The 16,782-nt window shown below is 43.6% G+C and overlaps 1 protein-coding gene across 2 annotated transcripts in view; it reads right to left on the bottom strand.

Moving 5' to 3' along the window:
- The window catches only part of LOC138282759 (fibrocystin-L-like), a 455,872-nt gene that overhangs the window by 146,469 nt on the left and 292,621 nt on the right, over nt 1-16,782 (bottom strand). The window contains exons 51-53 of one of the 2 annotated variants that reach the window (XM_069220630.1): nt 10,284-11,310; nt 4,763-4,957; nt 2,932-3,083 (exon numbers count right to left, since the gene is read on the bottom strand). In XM_069220630.1, coding sequence (XP_069076731.1) covers nt 2,932-3,083; nt 4,763-4,957; nt 10,284-11,310 — 1,374 coding nt within the window. The remainder of the gene's footprint in view (nt 1-2,931; nt 3,084-4,762; nt 4,958-10,283; nt 11,311-16,782) is intronic. The other variant, XM_069220631.1, reaches the window with a different exon arrangement.

The following is a 16,782-nucleotide window of genomic DNA, read 5'->3' as shown; positions in this document are numbered from 1 at the left end:
AGTTTACTGTCACACAAAGTGTTCCTCCCAACGCGTTTCAGCCGTAGCCTTGTTCACGGATGGGGGAAATCAGCACATTAACCCTTCAAATATCTAATTACATCAAAACTAAAGACAGACTACTCAATTAGATCAAAACAAACTACTCAAGAAAAGGAGTGGCCATGTTAGAGTGGTATATAGTATACCTATATCTTAAATCACACATGAAAAAATAGAGCACTACTGATTCTATTAAACTTTTTGTTCTATACTTTTTTCTTTTTTCTATTTTCTAAAGCTGATTTAGATGCACTTAGTGAGAAATTCATCTGTGCTCGAAAATCATTGTCATCCCAGAGTCATAATGCAACTATTACTATACATAAATACCGTTCTTCATATCTTCTGAGATATACACATAGTGCTTGACAGTACCCTACACATACCATCAAATTACACAAGCGCATTGTTGTTTACATATAAAATAGGTATACTCCTTACACCTACATTCCACTGCAATAGAGTCTATGTTTAAATGTGCCCAATAACACCCCACACTACGATATTCAAAAACCCTATGCAAAACCCCTGTTAAATGCATAATTAGACTTACAGTCACATTAACGTATCCAAAGTATATACCCTAACTGATACCCAGGAATCCTATCCAAGCTGAGAACTCATCTCCTCACTGGAGTTTAATCCCACAGGGGAGAAAGTCATGAATCTGATGATGTATTTGGATTCCAAAGTTCGCAAAATTCTTTGTCTGTCGTCACCCGCATATCAGATTTAACTTGATCACAAACCAGATAGCTAAGCAGTTTTTCATTGCCATGATGCTCTTCTTGGAAATGTCTTGCCACAGGATAATTCCGATCATTATTACGGATGGCTCTTATGTGTTCCAGGATTCTCTTCTTTGCTTTATGTATAGTACTTCCCACGTATAACTTATTGCACGTCAAACAATAAACACAGAATTCAGTATTGCAGTTATAATGTCCCAGAATCCTGTACCTGTTCTGTCCATTGCCCCAGATAACATCTGAGCAATTAGCACTGTATCTGCAAGCCTTACATTGCTGACAACAATAGAATCCTGAAACATGTAAACTATTTTGTATCGCCTTGTTAGAAATTACCACCATATTGTGACTCAATTTATCACATATAGATCTCCCTCTTCGGAAGGTAATAGATGGCAAATCATTAACAAAATTCATCAAGTGAGGATCTGTCTGCAAGATATGCCAGCTTTTATTCAGAATCTGTCTCAACCTAAAAGCTTGGTTTGAAAAAGTCGTAATAAATCTCATTTTTTGTTCATTAACATTAATCTTATATGGTGGATAGAGTAGGTCCGATCTAGGCCGACATTCCACCTTCTTCCTAGCTATATTGATAATTTACTCACTATAACCTCTTTCTGCAAATCCTTGGCACATTACCGTGCATTCCTGTTGATAATTCTCACTAGTGCTACAAATACGTTTAGCACGCAATAATTCACCGTATGGAATACTCCTAATCAGGTTAGGGGGATGAGCACTATTTGCATTTAACAAACTATTGCCAGCTGTTGCTTTCCTGTACAGTTTTGTTTCTTACACAGTCACTTTCAATACTCACTTCCACATCCAACCCCTGAATTGATGTCTTACTATGTTGTTCACTCAATTGTAAATTGTACTCATTTGAGTTTAGAGCCACTACAAATTCTATTGCTGACTCTTCATCACCTTTCCATATTACAAAGATGTCGTCAATATACCAACACCATAATACAACTTTGTCCTCATAGTCAGTAATATCAAGGGCTATATGCTCCTCCGACCAGCCCATGAATAAATTTGCATAGCTGGGAGCGAAGCATGTACCCATCGCTGTCCCTTGTAACTGTTTATATATTTGACTATCAAAGAGAAAAAAGTTATTAGTAAGACAGTACCAAATCATATCACAAATCATTTCTGTATGCCTAGGATGTGAGATAGATCTAGCTCTCATAAAATATCTGACCGCCCTAAGGCCTAGCTCATGTTGAATGCAAGTATATAAGCTTGTGACATCCATAGTTAAGAGCAAAAAGTCATCTTCCCACCTTAGACCATCCATCAATTTAAGAAACTGTGTAGTATCCTTCACATTGGAGGGTAAACTCTCCACAAAAGGTCGTAAGAAGTAATCAATATAGCTAGAAGTGTTTTCCAGTAACAAACCCATTGCTGACACAATTGGTCTACCTGGGGGGGTAACGCTGTCCTTATGAAGCTTTGGTAACAGGTACAGAATTGGTGTCCTAGGGTGGTCACATTTGAGAAATTTGTATTCTTCCCACTCAATGAGACCCATCTCCCTCCATTCCATTAACATCTCATAATACCTCAGAGTGGAAGACTTCAGATCTGACTGCTCAGCTCTAGCATAACAGTCTGACACACTCAACTGTCTTTTGCCCTCTTGCATATATTTGTTCTTATCTAAAATCACAACATTACCACCTTTGTCTGATTCACGGATTACAATATTAGGATCCTTAGCTAGTTTGATTTTCTTAGCTTCCAAAGGAAAAACTGCACTCCAAAGATGTAGATTAATCCAATGATTTAATGCTGAGCTCAATTACATTGATGCCTGTGAGCAAGGTTGGAATGACCGAAACGCGTCGGGCGTTTTTGTAACCTTTGTGAAAGTAATTTAGTTCCGCATTAAAGCATTGGATTAATCTGCATCTTTGGAGTGCAGTTTTTCCTTTGGAAGCTTAGGAAATCGTCAGAAGATAATAACGGGTGTCCTACCGTTGAACCAGCACCACCGCGTGAAGAAAGTGCGCAAGAACACGCCAGTTTAGGACAACATTGTTTGGATTAATATATATATATATATAGTGTTGAAGAGCAAATAAAGATGCAAAATAAAAAATATATATATCTTGTAGTCTCTTACCTTAAATCCATAGAATACAGAAGTGTACGATATGTTTGTGATGAACTCTGCATCATGAAAATACCAATTGAAAGAATTTGCATTTGGAAGCAAAGCCATCCAGCCTGGTTTATGAGTTAGGCGTTTTGGCAGATAAGGAACAGTGCTGACACCTGAAACACACAACACATGTCAAGATCATGCAGCTTGTACCCATTCGTTAATAAGCATACAAATACATTTGGATGTAGGTTAAACATTGTAAAAAAGTTCATGTTGCTTGATTTCAGTGTAGACACCTATATTGCCCCACTCTTGCTGCTTTGGGAAACGGCTATGTCAAAGTAGTTAATTTGTCCCATTGTTAGACCTGGCATCCTTGGCGTGGTCTCCCCTAACTTTTTGCCTCTACTTTCCAGGTTTTGCTGTGTGCTGGACTCTGTTTTTGCTGTCTTTGTTACTCTGGGCATTTTACCACTGCCGACCAGTGCTAAAGTGTAAGTGTTCCCTTTCTGAAATTACATGTGTAATTGGCTTTTCCATTATTGCCATTTTTGATTTACTAGTAAGTCCCTAGTAAAGTGCACTAGAGGTGCCTAAGGCCTGTAAATCAAATGACACTAGTGGGCCTGCAGCACTGATTGGGCCACCCACATGAGTAGCCCTGTAAACATGGCTCAGACCTACCACTGCAATGTCTGTGTGTGTAGTTTTTAAACTGCCATTTTGACCTTGCAAGTGTACCCACTTGCCAGGCCCAAAGCTTCCATTTTTATACATGTAAGGCACCCCTAAGGTAGGCCATAGATAGCCCAATGGGGAGGGTGCAGTGTATGTTTAAGGTGGGACATGTACTGATGTGTTTTACATGCCCTAACAGTGAAACACTGCCAAATTCGTTTATCACTGTTGTAAGGTCTATCTTTCTCATAGGTTAACATGGGGACTGCATTTAAATATTCTTAAAGTGCAGTTTCCCTCTGAGAGCAGATAGAGAGCTGGAGTTTGGGGTCTCTGAACTCCCAATTTAAAAATACATCTTTTGGTAAAGTTGTTTTTTAAATTGTTTTTTTTTTTTAAATGCCACTTTTAGAAAGTGGACATTTTCTTGATTAAACCATTCTGTGACTCTGCCTGTTTGTGGATTCCCTGTCAGGGTCAGACTGACAGTTAGGCTGTTTGTGAATCTCCTCTAGACAGTGACACAAAGGGAGCTGGGGTGTAGCCTGCATAACCTGATGAGTCATCTGGCTACAGTAGAGGGAGGAGTGGTCACTTACACCTGAATGGGCTGTGCCTGCCCTCACACAAAACAGTGTCAACCCCCTGGTGTGTGTCCAGGGCCTGGCCTGGGCAAGGCAGGATCCTGTAAACAACAGAGACTTTTCTTTGAAGTTGCTGGCTTTTATTGTGAGGTAAGTATAAGGAAATTATCAAACATATGTATAATTATTGTCTGTAACATTGTTACATGAAAAGGTTGTGTTTAGTGACTAATTTGTATTTCAAGAACTTGTAGCTGCAGGATAGATGAGAACCATATTTATGTACCTATTCAGTGCCCTGACTAGAGAAAACATGAATGATTGTAAAACAATCTTCTGCAGTGACATGCCTCCTAGTGTAGACACAGTCTGTGAGCTATGTGAACACTCTAGCTCTTTATTAGACCTCTGTATTCCTTACAGGCTGCTGTTAAAGAAAGAAGGCATAGTGAAATGTTGGTTGATACTGTAAAGAGGCTTGTCTCAAGTACTACCTATAGATATAGATATCAACTTGCTAGTGACATTCAGAATGCAGCATTTTGGTACCAGACCTTACTTACAATGTTTAATATAAAATATATTACCATAATGATTGGAAAGAATTACATCCTGTCCTCTAAGCGATGATGGTGAAGGATTGTTGAAGGCCAAACGATGGAAACTGACTGATGAATTGCAGATAAAACCATCAAATCCAAAACTCCACTCTGCACTACGACTGCACTCTGAGGGATTCAGAAGTGAGGTTTTTGGAACTACTTTACGCCCTGCAGTTCCTGCTGGAAACAAAATATGCATTACATTAGACAGTCATTAGATGCCTGACACCAGTGTTACTGTGACTTCATATTAATATATGTAATCAATATCTCAGTGTTTTCTTTTGTTAAATATGTTTTATTGAGGTCATAAATGAGACACAGTAATACAAAAGTACAATACATTTCCATTGATTAGCGATACATTAAAAAAAGTAACCAACATAGGGATGCAACCCAAAAATACAGTCAAGGACCATGAAAGAAAAAAAAAAAAAAAAAGAAACCTAGGGAAATGAGTGATTGTGACCAGACTATATATGCACCAGACATCCCCTGAATGACTCATTATCAATGATCAGGCTTTCAAAAAGGCCCAAATTGATAAACTCATGCCACCAAAGCAGACGATTAGGAGCCATAGCCAGCCAATAACCAATGTCGACATAGAAACAATCGAGTTAAAGCGATAGCAGAAAAATAAATACCACTTAAATGACTAGGTATAAGAGGTGTATGGCCAAGTACAAATAATTTGAGGTCTCACCTCAAGGTAATTGGACAGAAAGAGTTCAGCTTACCAAAAACTGTCTATCAATAATAAGAGATAGCAGGGCAGGAAGCAAAGATATGGACTGAGTCTGCCCAATCACCAGGACATCAAAAACACTTAGGGCCTGATGACAAGTTTTGGGTGACAGGATGATCCATCTGCCGAACTTCCGATGGGGAAGCTGCTGCCAGACTTGCTGCCTCCCTGCCGGGCCCATCACGACTTTCCCCCTGGGCTGACCAAGGTTTCTGCCCGTCAGCGCAGTGGGAAGGTGGCAGCAGCATTGTTGCCGGCTCGTGTTCGAGCTGGAGGCAATGCTGCTGCCCGCAGGAGGCACCAGCACCCCGGCAATGCTCACTGCCTGCACAGCATAGAGTGAGCATTGCAAGGGTGCTGGGCAGAGGGGCCATGAAAAGTACAGGAGAGAACCAGGTCGTAATCAGCAGGGCGGTGCTGACTTCAGCGCCACCCTCGCTGATTCTGACTGCTGCCACTGTCAATTAGGATCGTAGATCCTGGTGGAAATGGCAGTAGGTTGGTGGGGCCACCAACCTCGCAATTTGGCGGTCGACTGCCACAACTGCGATGGTCTGACAACCATCGTGAGCGTGGCTGTTTGAGGACCGCCACACTCATAATCAGGCCCTTAGAGCCATGCCTCAGATTCATATAAAATATATGATAGGTGTATAATAGAAATCATTTATGAATTTGAACTGATCAGTGGTAACCTGTGAGACATTCACAACTGTGTTAAAAAAAGCATTTGTACGCCTCATGTCATCAGAGGTGTATTGGACCCCCCGATGTCTACTACATTTGTCAGCTATAGTCTGAAAAATATCAGGCTATTGTTGGGCCTCCACGAGCATTTCCTGAACGTCCTGACATACGGACAGACGTTCGCTTCTGGTTTTCCATGGGCTTGTCATGGTCCTTTCCTTCAATACCTCACCTTGGACACATGATGCCATAACGACCTATTTTGGTTACTACATTTTTCACTAAACCAGAATAATTTACCTGGATCACCACAGGAACACCGATGGATTATATGATTTTCTCAACCTCTTATCTGTGAACCTCCTTTACCTACAATTTTGCCTTGAAAAAGTCCTTTGGATGAAACACGTGTTGGCTGTTTGCAGAATGTATATACCCACAAGGAATAAACCTTATTTCTTTGTAAAACACCATTGATTGAACCTTGGACTCTCATTTCCATTTTGGAATATACTGTTCGGGCTACTTTCTGGAGTGCCCTGTTTTTTTTCCTTCAAATTGTTGGCCCTTCGCATCCAGAATTAGTTTATAAGCCCGACTAATGCCCTTCTTAAATGGGCCCCTCCACAGATTATCAAGAAATGCTTCAGTGGAACAATCGACGTCTACTCCCTTCAAATCCCTAACAAAATGCCAGATTTTCAGGTAGCAGAAGAAAGCTGAACGAGAAAGAGAGAATCACTGGTATAATATCTCAAAGGAAAGAAAACATTCATCCACAGAAAAACAGCCCAATGTAGATAAGCCGAATGCCTGCGAGCAGTCGATAAATCTTTCATGCACATGTCGAGGGAAATTGGGATTGAACCTAAATAGGAGTATGCATTAAATAATGTGATCCCCGAAATCTGCTTTTTCAGAGAGGCTCAGATTAGGTTGAAGACCCTCAGTGTCTTAAATCGAGTCCACTTGAAATAGATAGTGTTAATAATGCCAGTATGTGGGGTGAACAGACATCCTAGCCCCCATGGAACACACTCCAGCACTTGGACTAATTGGGATATACCCATAGATCAGGTAACAAGAGTCCACCCACCAATCGTGGCCTCTGCAGCATTCGGATATTAACCACAGGATTTTTATATCCCCAGATAAATATTTCCCAAATCGTCTCAACCTGTGTAAAAAATACTTTAGGCATATACAGGGGGTATACATGAGAAGAGATACAAGTAGCGAGGGAGGATGATCATTTTAGTTTAATTGCAGCATCCAACTAAGCCAATATGTAGACAATGACACTTACTCAATATTTCTAGAGTTCTTATGGAGAGTGCAACAGAGTAGAGCTCAATTACATCCTCCATTTTTAAGGAGACTTCAACCCCCAAGCACGTCACCAAATTAACCCAACGCCTGTCATCCCTAGAGGGGCCTATATTAGCCAAAACCAGGGTCTTGTCAAGGTTGAGTTTGTACCCAGAAATAGCCCCATATTTGCTAGCCACTTTCTCAATAGCCAATAGAGAGTCCTCGGGGCAAAGGTCAATATAGTGGGATGGTGGGCACAGGCGAGCACTTTAAGTTGAGTTGATGCATTTGCAGCTGACCGATGTCCCTCAAACTCTTGTAAGGCTTGAATGTAAGGATTGCTGTAAAGAGTAAAGGAGAGAGTGGACATCCATGACGGGTACCATGGTTAATCTGAATTAATTCAGTAGAAGACCCTAAGTCAATGCGTTTAAGCTAGATAAAGTCTGGTACATTATGTAGTGAATGGAGACAATAAGTGTCCTTTTTTAAGTTTGGTTGGTGGGGATTGAACAGGAAAGACTCTTAGGGCCAGATGTAGCAAAGGGTTTGCGCCTCGCAAACAGCGAAAAACGCCATTTGCGAGGTACAAAAGCCTCTTTGCTATGCAGAAATGCATTTTGCGAGTCGGATCCGACTCGCAAAATGCATTTCCGACTCGCAAATAGGAAGGGGTGTTCCCTTCCTTTTTGCGACTCGCAATGCGATTCAATTCCATTTGCGACCGCGAAAGCGGTCGCAAATGGAATCGCAGTTACCGAAGTGGATGGTAACCCAGTTGCAAACGGGAAGGGGTCCCCCTTTGTGAATGGACACAAAAATAATTTTTCAGAGCAGGCAGTGGTCCTATGGATCACTGCCTGCTCTGAAAAATACCGAAACAAAAGGTTTCGTTTTTTTTCTCTAAGTGCAGCTCGTTTTCCTTTAAGGAAAACGGGCTGCAGATAGAAAAAAAAAACTGCTTTATTAAAAAGCAGTCACGGACATGGTGGTCTGCTGACTCCAGCAGGCCACCATCCCCGTGAGTGCCCATACTCGCAATGGGGTCGCAAAATGCGACCCACCTCATTAGTATTAATGAGGTGGGTCTTTGCGACCCTATTGCGAGTTGCAGAAGGTGTCTGAGACACCTTTCTGCATATCAAATTGCGAGTTGCAAATTGCGAGTCGCACGGACTCGCAAATTGCAAGTCGCAATTTGGCTTTTTCCTACATCTGGCCCTTAGAGTACAAACTTACTGACATGTTTAGTTCAAACAACTAAAGCTGTTATGTTTTGTTTTGTTATTTTGTAAAGTGAGCTATCATCTGTTATGGTAGTCTGGCACTGAAAAGGTGTGTCTGACTAGCATTGCCAAGGACAGGGGGTCATTTGAAAATCCAGGTTGTTAGCTTTGTGCAAAGCCCAAAAAGAAGGGAGGAGGCTGTGATGTGTAGTGGGAGGGTGTTTCACACTTTAGGGGCAATGTATGAGAATGCCTGGCATCTGGATTTGTTTCTATTTATGCAAAGGATGTTTGTGAGTAGTATTCCGGTGGAGTAGATGTATCTGGTTGGTTGATGTAAGGAGGTCTGTTGTTCAGGTAGGCATGGTCTACATTGTGTTATGGCTTGAATGTGTGAGTAAGGAGTTTGAACAGAGTTTTTGTGACCTGGGATTCAGGATTCAATTCTTTCAGAGTTCTTTTCATCTTAGACATTTTTGATAAATTACTGCTTTTCAGACCTGCTTACCTTCAATGGAATAGACAAGATTACTTGAGAAGCTAAAATATAGACATGCTCTAACAACAGACATATATTCGGATGTATGTTCAATGAATCCCCATTCAAATTCACTAGCTGTCATTGTTTTTTTTTTAAACCCTTACGTTGAATGCGTACTTTCTAACAGTTGGGGGTCTACCAGCTTTGTAAAAGTGAAACTGATGTAATACAATTTTATATATGGGTTGTCAGCTTTTGTATGGAGAGGGTAGTACTGTGCTGGTAACCGAATGTTTGAGGTTACCAGTGGGTTCGCAGATAGCTTAGTTATTGTGTACTGGGTTTTTCATCACTGCTGCTCACTTCTCTAGGGATCTATATTATTGTACAGTGAAAAGTGTAGTCACAGATAATGCTTGTTCATGCAAGAACGGGAATTAGGCCTCCCAGATTACACCTATTGCTCAGCACTTTATGGATGTTTTGAGGGTAGATTGTCTAACACAATGTGTGTGTATGTGTGACTGTGGTTGTGAGTGTGTTCTACCTCTTTTCTTTTAATGAGAGTTTAAAAAATAGGGTATGGAGGAATGCTTTATATCTTTATTCTGTTGTAGTCCCCAGCATGTATTAAAGATATATGGTAAGCTAAGACATGACCAAGTAGATGTAGAGAAAATGGTGTGTATCTCTAACAACATTATCATGTTGTCTGTTACTAATAATTACACTAGTAAAATTACAATTGAGAACTAATGTTAAATGTATTTTTAGTTCCAAGCAACCTTTCTATAATTATGCTAATCAGAGCAAAATGTTGGCATTTGGCAACGCATGCCAACTGAACTCAAAGTATTACATTTGTTTGCTATCTTTTGATGATTGTAAAAGTTATGGATGGCTCTAATAATTGTCCCTTTTTTGGTTTCCGATATATTAAGGACTAAATTCACAGACCATTTCTGCAGCTGTAGTAACCAAAGGTACTCAAGGTAATCATTATGGAAGGTCAAATTCCAATCCAGATTTAGCATTGAGTTAATAGACAATTACCTGTAAGTGATCCGTCAACATCAATCAGAACAACTTCATGCTCCCATCTGAATCCAGCCTTGTTAGCTGTGTTAAAATATTGGATCCTATCAAACTTTGCACTCCAGCCGCCGCATCTGTCTGTACACACTCCAGCAACAGACGTCACACCAATTGCAGCACAGCTGCGATTAAAATTTATGAACTTTGTAGAAGAAACTGTAAGTCCTTCATCAAAAGGAAGGATAATGCCCCTGGAAGAACAGTATGAAGAGCCCAGTCCAAGTTCATCCAGATACCCAACAATGGTGGAATTCTTTATGACAGCTCCACTGGTCTCTTCCCATCCTCCAACAAAATTCAGCAATATTCTCTTAGTCTCTATGCCAGCATTCTCGTTGTTTACCATTAGAAAATTCTGAAAATGAAGAGCTCCACCATTCACCCACTCTGCTCCTTTTTGGCAGTTCCAGGTTGTCAATGAATCAAATACGGCAGGCTCTGGCACATCTGAATTGCAGTAACCTCCTTGTGTGGGGAAATAAGATTCAAAGATCCAGATCCCAAACCAGCCTTGAGAATGTACAGTGTTGTTATGGAACTCTCCCAGAGGTACCCGCTTCTGGCAAATATTTGGATTATAGGACGGCCCGTCTGGATTGTCGTGCATTCTGTACCAGAAACCAAAGTGTGTTCCGCCCGCTGCAGCATTGTGCCTGATCGTGTTGTTTGGATTGGTCACCCAAAATGCAGCCGGAGTAATATCATCATTCAGAAGACTGGTGCTCTGCTTGACAAATACTGCAAGGTTGTACTGCAAAACATTGCCATGTTCTATTCCATCTTCTATGAAAAATGCTCCTCCCATGATATCGTATATCACATTATTCTCCACAAGAAGATGATGTGTATTATGAATAGTCACAGCCCTGTTGTAGGTCTGATGAATTGCACAGCCTCTCACATAGGACTTAAACTGCATGTCACCCATCAAGTGCCAGTGTATGGGGTACCTTCCCAATCTAAATGCTTGACCAGCATGAAAAACCTGGGAAAAGGAAAAACAATATGCATCAGTGATATATCAAGAGACACTGTTATTAGCAAGCTATACAAGACGTTTTATTTGCTCACTAAGTCAATAGTAAACCTGAGACACAACAAGCATAATTACAAGTGAAATGGTTATCCCTGTTATAAACACGGCACACAACGAACTATTATTTGCTGATGAAGTTAATAGTAAACTTGAGTAACAAAAAACCCAATTACAAGTGAAAGGGTAACCCTTGTTATAGGTGAGGTATACAATGAAATATTTGCTTATGAAGTCAGCAGTAAACCTGAGACACAAAGAGCCCAATTACTAGTGAAATAGTACTCCCGTTCCAGCACAAACTCTTTTTTGGCTACAGTTTATTATGGTTTTCTAGGTGTTACTGCACCTGATGTGATCAGGGGAAGTAAAACAAAGGCATGGTTCCTCCTTTCAAAAGCTAGTGGAATTCATGCCTAGTGACGGCACCGTAATGGGAAAAGCATGCAGAGACACAGGAGTATAATTTTACATCTTGCATATTACTTCACGTCGCTGAGTCACTGATTCATAATAGCTCTGTAATGGTGGGGTGATAACCACAATAAAATAGCCCGGAGGCAAATTTAAACACCCAATAATCACAATGCAATTTTTGTTTGGCATCGATAATGAACACATTGCCTTCTTGAATCTTTAACCAATACATTATAATCAGCAAGTGTCTCTTTTCTGCTTCTAAAAATCTCGTCGCCAGACTAGAAAGAGTGCTCAGCCCGCCCGCCTGCCCCCTTGGAAGCAGGAACACACTAAGCCATCTCTGAAACATGGCTCTGGGAGTGGGAGGGCTAGGATCAAATTCAGAACTCTATACATTAAGAAGAAAGCCCTTTGAGGCAAAGGTCCTAGCTTCCTTTAGACACTTGCTTGCTTTTACACTTCAAGAGTCCTGTGATCCTCCTCGACTAACCAGATCCAACAATACTTTAGGAGACAAAGGCGGCAGATTGTCCATTGTCCACAACTTTTGGACAGACTAAGCAATCGTTCTTACCCAGAAGCCAGTTGCCTCAAGTTTAGAGAACACCTAAAAAAAAACTATACAAACAGTGTTTAATAAAGACTGAGATCTTACTAGGAGTGAGTGAAGAATGCACTGGGATCACCTCAAACATCCAGATGGCCTCTAAGTTGACCATTATCAGGGTTTTTGTATGTGGCCATTATGGCGCTGTAAAGAGGCCTAGGTGGAGAACTTTACAAATTCTTCAATAAACAAATAAATCAAGTGAGGCACCCCACACCCATCCCATCACAGGCGTCACTAGTCAGGGTACCCTACCAATGAAAGGGGCTAGACACACATGCCATGAAGTCAGTTATGCACTCCGTAACTATGTGTCTGTGTCCTCCTTTGTTCTGCATGCAGGCCTATGGCTCAAGGCACTACAATGGCAATGAGCGTGAGTGACCCCACGAGTGTTGGTTGCAGGTTTGCAGTGGCTCAAGGGGGAAATACAGCCCGAGGCGACCCCGCACGTGATATCCGCAAGGCATGCCCCTGCATCCCCCACTTGCAATGAGGGAGCACGCTGACTAGCACTAAGAGAGGAGTGTGCCAAGTAAATGGCATCAAGTGCCGCAACAGTACAGGGCACCCCACCACCTGAAGCATGCTGCCACAACACAGAGTAACTCCCTTGCACCTGCAGCGCTTTCAGGGACCACAAGGCCTGAAACATAAAGAAAGGCTGGCAAAATGCAGCACTTGGAGGCAGAGCGCCAGGCTGCTGAAGCAAAAAAACCAGAAGAGGATGAGAAGGTCAGGCAACATCAGGCAGGAGACCCGCACCTTAAACCCATTGCGAAGTGGCCCAAGGAGAGGCAAGCTGGCTGCCTACTGAGGCCCAGTCTGCCGGTGAGGAAACCAAGGATCCACCTGTGGCTGCCTCCAAGGTGAGTGGCACTCCCCCGTAATCAAAAGACCTACCTTGCCACGCGGGTGCAGAAAGGGACCCCACCTGCACTGACCAGCAGTTAGAGGAAGGCAACCTATGGCACCTTAATGCCTGTCTGCTGCCCACCTACTGCCACTGCCAAAGAGAGTGCTGCAGAGTAGTCCAAAGTTGTCCCCTGCACCGAGCATGAAATGCCTACCTTCAGCCGCAGTTTCAGGAACTCTGTTGTGGCTCTCACGATTCTGTAGAAGCTGCATTGGCATGCAAGGAGAGGTGTCTGCAGTGATGCCTAGTGGTCAATCAGGCATACCCTGGCCATGGCAAGTAAGTGACTCACTTAAGGTGGTTTGAACTGCAAATGTATCTATAAAGTATGAGCCAAGCAGCATAATAACAGTCCACAGTTCCCTGCGACCTCGCCCCGGGCAGATACACACATATTATTCCCCAAAGAACACTCATCTGCTCCGCACCAGCAGGGCTCAGAAGAATAATACAGGCAGCCAGGCGATGAGTGTGCTGCTGTGGAACTGGCTACCAGCAAATGTCTACAGCACCCCAGACAAAAGAGAGGATGGTGTTGTAACCCAAGGCAGCCTCACCTGCTCTTAAAGTCCTGATGCATAGGAGCAGAATGCCCCCAGTGCCTGTGTGCACACCGGCCACATGGGAGCTACATGGCCCGCATTTGAAATAAAGCTGCTGTGGCAGGTGAAGAGCAGCAGCAGGGCCACGTGGAGGTTGCCTTTGTGCATCAGTTCAGATAGCAGCTCGAGTGAGGCAGCCCCGGCGGGGATTTCATAGTAAGAAACGTGACAAGTTGCCTGCTGCCACTACAGCACTAGAAAAAGCGGTGGCATTCCCCAGCACTCTGCCTGAAAGCCCAGTGGGGCAACAGAAGTGCCCCACCCCCCACATACTTCATCTGGGCAGTGCAGCGGCCCGTGAGAAGAGCACTGTCAAGCACTCCAGTCTCTAGATTAGGCTGGCAGATGTTATGTGCCCCCTAGTAACGAGCTGCTGCAAGCCAGGCAAAAAGGAGAGCAGATGGGGAAGCATCAGTGAATGAAAAGTTGCCTGCCTAAGCTGGCACACACTGACTAAAGAGAATGGCCAGCAGAGTGACATATACTCTGTGTGGCTGTCTTTCAGTGCTGAAGGGGAGTGACTGTGACCCCCGAAGAGCCTAGAAGCCCAAAGTTGCACCAGCCAAGAGAGCTGCCATAAGGACCATCCAGCCAAGGTAGTGATACCAAAGGCAGCACAGCCCAAAACAGCAAAGCCTAAGGAGGCAGTGCTCAAGTAAAAAAATGGGAGCACAGCAGCAGAGGAGGGTGTTAAACCCTGCAAGGCCCTGCTCATCACCCTGCAAGTACTGCTTGAGTTCTGTTTTCCCCAGAGAAGGATGATTGCACTTTTGTCCAGTGAGCGCAGGCCACATATGGAGAAGGAAGGTCCCCGATGAAAGAGGCGAGCGATATGCACCCATGAGCGGCTGTCTGCCACCACAGCCAATTAGAAGACAGTGCCGCAAGTCCCCTAATGGTAAAAATCTATCATTGCAGGAGAGAGAACAGGCACACAAGGCGTCAGCAGAGTGTGCCCATGAAGAAGGACTGAGTGAAAAAAGTCAGAGGTGCGCAGAGGGCTGCTCCTGGAAATTGCAAAGCACATGCAGGTACCCAAGAAACAGAGAGCCCTCAGAGAACAAGAAGAAATGTTGAACGAATGAGGCTGCACCAGCTGGCCACACCAGCATTAAATGTCCACAGTTAGCCTATCAAGTAAAATGTCACATGGAGTGACAGACTGTGTCAAGCAAGCCTGCATTGAGGCAGGACCAAGTTCTGTGACGCCGTAGCCTTGAGGGGCAAGAGTGAAGAAGAGAAGATGGAAGGAAGGTGACGATCAAACCAGGGAGCAAACACCAAGGAGAACCATCAGGAAAGGATAGGGCTTGTGAGAGGTCCACAAGGAAATGAAGAGTCAAGTGCTATGAACAGGACGTGACCAGGGAGGTCCCTGTGAAGCAAGCATCACGGAGAGTGGCCTGTTCAGAAGAAGGTGAAGAGAAACCATCCTATGGATAGGACGTGACCAGGGAGGTCCAGTGAAGAGCACATCACAGCGAGAGGCCTGGTCAGAAGGGAGAAGAGACTGGCATGACACCACAGCATGAAGGTGAAGAGGAGCGAAAGGTGTGTGACAGACCCATCACATGGAAGATCCCGACAAACACAGGTGCCCAGAAAAAAGGAAGAGGAACAACAAGACTGAGGACTCGTGCCACTACCAGAGAGTACAACCAGCAAGCATAAGCCATCCACCGGGGTGTAGTGGTCACTGAAAATAGCACAGAGGGAGTATCTGAAGTAAGCCGCCGGAGTGTGCAGATTGCATAGCTGCCTCACGCTTCACAGTGCGACCATCCAGACACCTGTCATCTGTAGCTTGGAAGACATAGCATCCTTGCTAGCAACTGTATATGCCAAAGATGAAGAAGAACTGCACACATTATATAACAAGTCCAGCAACCATGAAGGTCCTCCAGTTATCTTCACACCAAGCAAGACCACTACCTGTAGAACAAGTTGTTTCATGGTAAAAGTGTCATCTTTACCAGGTGCATCACCAGGACCCTCTATAGACCATCACACCACCAGAGTGGGTCCATTTGCCTGCGAAACATCCAGAGACCAGTGAGGTATTACTGGTGCCGTGGGAGATTAACCACCAGAGACCATCTGATAGATCCCACATGCACCTGAGTCCTGCTGAAGAGAGTACATCTGACCATTGTATCACCTGACCTTGTGGTTGCATGAGTGATTTGGATGTGGTCCAGTTGGGAGATCCACAGCGACCCCTTTGCATGGGCTACAAGAGGCGCCGCACAGACGATGCAGCCCTGTGGCAACTCAGTGAAAGGGGCCTCAAGGGTGTGAGAGAATCCCAGCATGAGAGATGAGTCTGCAGCTGCTTCAACGACAGGTACTGGGAAGCACTGAGGCCTCAGAAGGAGATGTCCTACCAATGCACCATTGTCCCTGTCTTTGAAGGTTTGTGTTTCAGGGATCCAGGGCACCTCCAAAGAAATCTCTGAAGTGGATTCCACCACTACTTCTGATGCACCTCTACAGTGTAAATAGGCTCTAACAACGTGAGACCAGGCGAACTGAAACCCCACCGACGTGATTGAGAGACCCGAACTCCATCCTCACTGCATTTCCTGCTCAGGGTCATCTGGTTACACTACAGATGCATGCTGTGATGCCGGATGCTCCCAGTGGCACCTGTCCACTCATCACATACTGCGGACTGCCTGTAGAGACTCACTGGTGTGTACTTTATTGTTTGTTCTTTCCTACAGGTTGGACTTGCTTGTTTTTTTCTATAAAGTTTTGGAGGGATGTAGTGTCCTGCTGGATACATTCTAGTGTTTCTACCAGTCACTGTTGAGGGCTGGCTTACACGCTCACCCCACACCCATCCATCACAGGCGTCACCAGTCAGGTAACCCTGCCAA

This window comes from Pleurodeles waltl, chromosome 2_2 (assembly GCF_031143425.1).
Source record: "Pleurodeles waltl isolate 20211129_DDA chromosome 2_2, aPleWal1.hap1.20221129, whole genome shotgun sequence".
In the NCBI taxonomy this organism is placed as follows: Eukaryota; Metazoa; Chordata; class Amphibia; order Caudata; family Salamandridae; genus Pleurodeles; species Pleurodeles waltl.
The sequence above is the reverse complement of the archived record's forward strand: the minus strand, read 5'-3'. Positions and strand labels throughout refer to the sequence as shown.